The sequence below is a fragment of the Durio zibethinus genome, chromosome 12 (genome assembly GCF_047325235.1).
Source record: "Durio zibethinus cultivar Kanyao isolate XHJ-2024 chromosome 12, ASM4732523v1, whole genome shotgun sequence".
Taxonomy (NCBI): domain Eukaryota; kingdom Viridiplantae; phylum Streptophyta; class Magnoliopsida; order Malvales; family Malvaceae; genus Durio; species Durio zibethinus.
This window is the reverse complement of record NC_143173.1, coordinates 2,360,357-2,366,356: the sequence shown is the minus strand read 5'-3', so window position 1 is coordinate 2,366,356 and position 6,000 is coordinate 2,360,357. Positions and strand designations below refer to the sequence as shown.

The window sequence follows — 6,000 nt, the reverse complement described above, 5'->3', positions numbered from 1 at the left end:
AAAAAGGAACAAAGTAAAGAAGCATTTAAATTCCAATGGCTTAAAAAAGAGAAGTTTTTTCTGCATAGTTCTAATGCTATATATTATCTTCTTTTCCCGTTTTATTACAAGCATTGAGCTGCCAAGAGGTTACTATTTGTGTAAAGCAAGAATTAAGGCATTTAATCTCGCCAAAGATGAAGTAGAAATCTTCAGGAACAACATCCTTTGCCAAGTTTTTAATATACAACACAGAAGGAGGATTCCCAGCTGTATAATTCTGCACAATCCATAGAGTCACATTCAATGCTTTGTCAGATGCACCTGATTCATGCTAATTGTCATAATTAATTGGTACCAGTTAGCCGTGACCCCAAAAGCATGTAAAGAATTAAATTAACATGGTTCTTAAACAACCATGAAAAACAAAAGCCTTCATACTTTCATAGATGAGAAAATGGAAACTAGGACAATTGCATATTTGATTTAATCTACTATCTAAAAGCATCTACAGAGATAAGATCTGATACCTTAAACATTGGAAGTGATAAGATTTCTTCAGGAGGCCACTTTCCCTTTTCCAACTCATCTGCAGCAGCAAATCTTTTGGCATCTGAATCCTCCTCATTAGGTTCCTCTGAAATCTGTTTGTAGTCAACATCATCATCTTTCTGTTCATTAGGAATGTGTTTGGGGGCAATTTTGATCTGTGAAAACACCAAGAAGATCGTCAAAATTCAGACAGAGTAAAGCTCATCCTAAAACATGTCCCATGGATAATAATATGACCTGCAATAAAGGGTTCTTTTTTATCACTTGGAGTGCTATTGGGATCAAGGTGGTAGGTTTCACTCCAACAGCCTCATAAGCCACACTTTTATTAATTGCAGGGCCTACAACAGCTTCTTGCCTGGCATGCTTCCATGTAGATTTTGTCACACCTTTATCATTGATCTCCTACAAACATGTTAATCAAGGAACAATCACCAACTACAGGAATTATATAGGATTAAATTTGACCAGAGTGCTTCTTTCAAAGCATATATATTTGGTTAATTTAATCTAACATGTGGTTATTGATTTTTAGCATGTTAGCAGAAATATCTTACCTCCTCCAAAGACTCCATTTCTGATTCATTAGAAGATGCATCTGCCAGAAAAGGCTATGCAGGTGTGGGAGCAGGAGGTGCGGATGGGAGCTGTGGCACTGGCACTGAAGCTGGCAGAGGGGGATTGGGAAAAGCCATACGAAATGGAGATGGAATATTCATTTTATTCATTAGGTGCAACACCTGAAGTTGAAAGACTCTTATCTCCAGACTCCAATAATAGCAATTAGATAAAATCAAGTAAAAACCTAATTACAAGAACCTAAGAAGAAACATTAATAAATAATGAAGTAGATTTGCAATAATGGTGAAATTAAAGAAAAACTGGGTATAGAAGAGAGGAACAGCAATAAGAGCATTAATAATATTCGTCAAAATATTTCCATCTGGTCGAACATAAGAATATCAGCATCCAAAGTGTACAAGATTTTGCTGATATCTGACATGATTAAAGCATTTAGAAAGAAAGCAGCAAACTCTGATCGATGCCATAAAATAATTATTGTTTGAAGTGTTATGCACTGGTTGGAAAACCAAACTTTAAAGCCAATAACTCTTTATACCATGAGTGCATATTGCTTGACACTATATTTGCAACGTCACATTTCAAGGGTTTTTGGATAAAGAGAAAAAAGAAAACTGAAAATATGAAGAAAACTCACTCAAGGTGAGGAGGAAATGGATAGTCTACATCAAGCGTAGGAGCAATTGGTTCACTAGCAGGTACTGATCCTGATCTTGAACCTTGATTCAGGTCTCTAGTCTAGTTAGCATCTTTCACAAAGATGCCAATTGTGGAAAATCCTTTCCAAGCTGAACTTCAATTTGCTGAGGTTTATCATCCTCAGATGGCTTACTGGCTCTCTCCAATGATAAGACTTTTCCAATTACCAAGAAACCTCAGTCTGAGCAACCACAGAAATAACTCATATATAAGCAATAAATAATACAGGGTTACTATCTCATGCCAATGAGAAGTAACTCATATATTTGATCAAACCAAGTGCCCAACAAGGGAGAACAAAGAAGAGGCATATAAGTGGAAATTCACCCATTTAAATGGCACTGCGTTTGAAAGGCAATGCTTCATTTTTTAAATCCACAAATGCACGGTTTCTCAACCTACACAACGAAAGAAGTAAAAAAAATGATTATGTATGATAAAAACAAATATGTACAAGACCTTAGAAAGCTATTGCAAACTGAATGAAATTTATAAGGAACCACCAAACATTTAACATTTATTTACTTTTCACTAGAGCAAGGAGGAACGGAGGATACGCCATGGTGAGAGAAAAGCCGTAAAAGGATGTCGTGTGGAATGGCCTCCCGAAGATGCCGAATCAAAAGGGTTATTACAGAATCCAATTCTAGAGGGTTTGAGATTGCTCCTTCAACACCTTGATATCCAAAATGCTGCATTTGAGGATTGCTAAAAGGCTGTGAGGACAGAAATAGCAGCCATTAAAGCATCCACAGCAATTTATTTCCTTTGCTATAACAATAAATAAGCCAAAGATAACACCTTTAAAAAAAAAAGAAAAAGAAGTCTTTGCAATGCAGATGACTAGAAGGAATATTAACAAACATATTTTCTTACATTGAATTTTGATTTGTTTGATGTGGTTACTATCAAAATTCATAATACGATAAAAAAAAAAGGAAACACCACCAACATGGCAACATTAAACTTAACAAAACTAACAAGAACAAATGTTCCTACATTGAAACCTTGGTCCAAAAGAAGAAAACATTTCAAAATCCCGCATGTAATTTCGCATAATTTTCATTTCAAGGGAAAGCGAAAGGTGTAACTTTGCGTTTTGGGTACAGATTTGCGCTAACTGCTTGCTGCTGCATGCTAGCCTGTTCATCACCTGAACATTTTTGTTCTCAATGAAAAGAAAAAAAATGATGGGTTTGTAAGAGTGGGTCTGTGGGGGGCTTGGAGGTTTCATAATGGGCTTCTGAGGCCCAAAATCTTGGGTTTCCTTAGTAACTAAACATGATCTTGGGCTTGTTTATCAACTTTTGTTTTCTTTCTTAAGTTCATCCAAAATTTTAATTTGCATAATTTTTATTTTCATTATCAAAAAGTTTTTATCTCACAAATTCGCTTTCCGACCACAAATTTTGACTTGGCTTAACTATATTTTCTCATCTTATGAATTGTAATTTACTTTCAAATTTTAAAAACATTTTTATTAACTATAACCCAAACTTAGACATGATGCTCACATCTTTTTAGCGTAAATAAATTTATTTATAATTTTTTTTATATTTAAAATTATAAAAATTTAAATTTAAATTATTAAAATTAAAAATTAATATTTTATCAACATATCATATCATACGATTGATTATTAATTATATGATATTAATTTTGTAGTTGTTTCTTTGATGAATACGAGATTAATCATACTTTATTAGTTTTGTACTAATTTTTTCATAAAAAAAGAAGATAAGTTTTGAAAATTCATTCGAGTACAAATAAATATGAAATTGCAGCATCAATGTCAGTTGTCTTAATTTTTTCTTTTAATTAAAACTTTAATTATACTTTATGAGGTGAATTAAAGAAGGGAGATGTATTTGCTGTTGCAAAAGTAGTGTAGATACAATATATCACTTAAACTTATTCAAAATTCTCTAATAGCCATGAATTTGGTTGGGAATATTTTGGTATTTAGATTAGAACTTGATAAGAATTTTCGAAGCTAGATTCCCCACTTTTTTTTTTTTTCTTTTCTAAAAGGAAAAGGTAAGAAAAAGAAAAAGCAAAAGATAGAAAAAGAAAAAGGAGGCTTCCGGCCTTAAATGCAACAAGCTACTGATTCTTAGGTTGATTTTTGCGCCATTGGTATTCGTGACTGTCATTGTCATTATCTTAATGCTATTCATTATTACAGAATCATTTGCCCATGTCCTCAACAAGAGCAATTGCTCAGTACTTCAATAATTTTGCGCAAACCATGGATGTCAAATAGTAAATTGGATTTTAAATTTTAATATTTATAATATTTTTATTAAAAAAAATATTTAAATTTTAATATTTTTTTTATTTCAGATTATGATTTTTGTATATTAAAAAATTATTTTTGATGAATCAATAAAAATCATAAACAACTTAATCAAACCAAAATTTGGGTAATTGCGAACATATGTAATCATGAATGATAAGTTTGTAAATGGATCAATCTTTTTAAGGATCATAATTAATTTCATGATATTTTGATTATAGTTAATTGATCTATTCAATATATTTATACATGAAATTCATGTATAAGTACATTATATTTAAAATAAAAAATGCATTACATACATCCATAATTTGTTTAATCGGCAAGGAGATTTTTTTTTTTTTTGGTATCAAATCAAGGTTCAATTTTTGCATCGAGCATGTCAGAGTAAAGTTCTTAAAGCACCAAATTGATGTAGAGAAACGCACCTTTAAAATTGTTCAAAATTTGAGATTAAACCTAAACAAATCTTGGAGATAGTGGATTGTAATTATAGAAAAATATATATTATGCATACAATTTCTCTTATATTTTTTAGATTTTATAATTTAAAATATAATATAGTGATAAAATATAAACACGATATGTAAATAAGACATGAAAGTAATACAACTTAAAATTTTAATAATTATCATATATAAGTTTAACAAAACTAAAACAATATATTTTATATTTTCATGTTAATACAAATTATAACAAATAAATTTCATATAAAATACGATACAAATACATAAATTTTAATATTTTTCATAATAGAATATACAAGTCATCAAATTTAATACTTCTTTTTATCATAATAAAAATTTTTTTTTTAAAGTATGCACAAAAAAAAAAAAGATGATATCATAGAAATCAATTTTCCTTTTCAGGGTAGTAATCAAGACGAAGACACATCTGTCACCCAGCTTAATGTATGTTCCTTTCCTCAACAGTTGATATCTGTTAGTTAATTTGATGGTTAGGACAGTTTGGTTTAGTGGATAGGTTAGCCAAAGAAAAAGTCCATTAAAACTCTCTCCCACCAAACCAACAGAGAAAAGTCAATTATCTTGACTTTCTATGTATCCAAACCCCCCCCTAATTTTAATCAATTAGTGATTAAATTAAATTTGAGATTAAAAAACATTATCTTGTTCAAGCTGACATGTGAATGAATTGATGAATTCCTTAAGCCTCTTGCTTAATCCCATCTTATCTGAAATGGCAACCAACTGTCTCAAACCATGAAACACCAGCAAAATTCCACCTTCACAATAATTTTTTTAGTTTATTATTAAATATACTGATAACGAAATAATTTAATTTTACAAACGAGATTAAAAATTTGACATATTTTTTTTAAAATTTTTTATTATATTTTGAAAAATATGCATCAAATTTTATTATCAGTAGATGTAATACTTGATCCTTTTAAGTTTACTTTGATTATTGAAATAAATAAGAAGATTAAGGTTTAAGATTTCCAATGAAAGACCAAGATACAATTCAAAATAAAATAAAATTGGGTTTAGGGTTGCCAATGATTAATGAAACCTTGGTATTCTTATCTTTGTGGCTCAACCACTAATGTACTATACATCATTAAACAAGTGGGGAACATGTGCTCATGAGTAATTATAAAGTTATAATTCATTATTTGAATTCAAATACCATAAAAATATAACTCATATAAGTATAAACTACATATATCAAATTTGGAATAACCGTCATTTGATTTATGAAATTAAATAATAATTAATTCATTTGTTTTATTAATTAACTCTATTAAGATCCCATTAACAAAATAAGATAATGAAATGATAATTTTTTATTACGTGAAATTTTAATTTAGAATCAAATCTCTATCAATCGAAGTTTTGATTAAAAAAAAAAATTGTTGATTGCATTTTTTT

At 29.9% G+C, this 6,000-nt stretch overlaps 1 protein-coding gene across 5 annotated transcripts; it reads right to left on the bottom strand.

Moving 5' to 3' along the window:
- On the bottom strand, positions 1-2,983 carry LOC111297403 (U11/U12 small nuclear ribonucleoprotein 65 kDa protein-like). 5 transcript variants are annotated; one of them, XM_089768976.1, is made up of 8 exons: positions 2,812-2,949; positions 2,338-2,528; positions 2,140-2,210; positions 1,751-1,993; positions 1,089-1,271; positions 769-936; positions 510-686; positions 1-259 (listed from the first exon to the last, which is right to left on the bottom strand). In XM_089768976.1, the coding sequence occupies exons 5-8, from the start codon at positions 1,104-1,106 to the stop codon at positions 77-79; spliced, it is 546 nt and encodes a 181-aa protein (XP_089625102.1). In that variant the 5' UTR covers positions 1,107-1,271; positions 1,751-1,993; positions 2,140-2,210; positions 2,338-2,528; positions 2,812-2,949; the 3' UTR covers positions 1-76. The 5 variants fall into 5 exon arrangements, with proteins under 5 accessions (XP_089625102.1, XP_089625104.1, XP_089625101.1 ...); XM_089768979.1 differs by having other exon boundaries at positions 39-303; positions 1,089-1,993; XM_089768978.1 differs by having other exon boundaries at positions 1,751-2,210; positions 2,338-2,983.
- Positions 2,984-6,000: the final 3,017 nt, after the last annotated feature.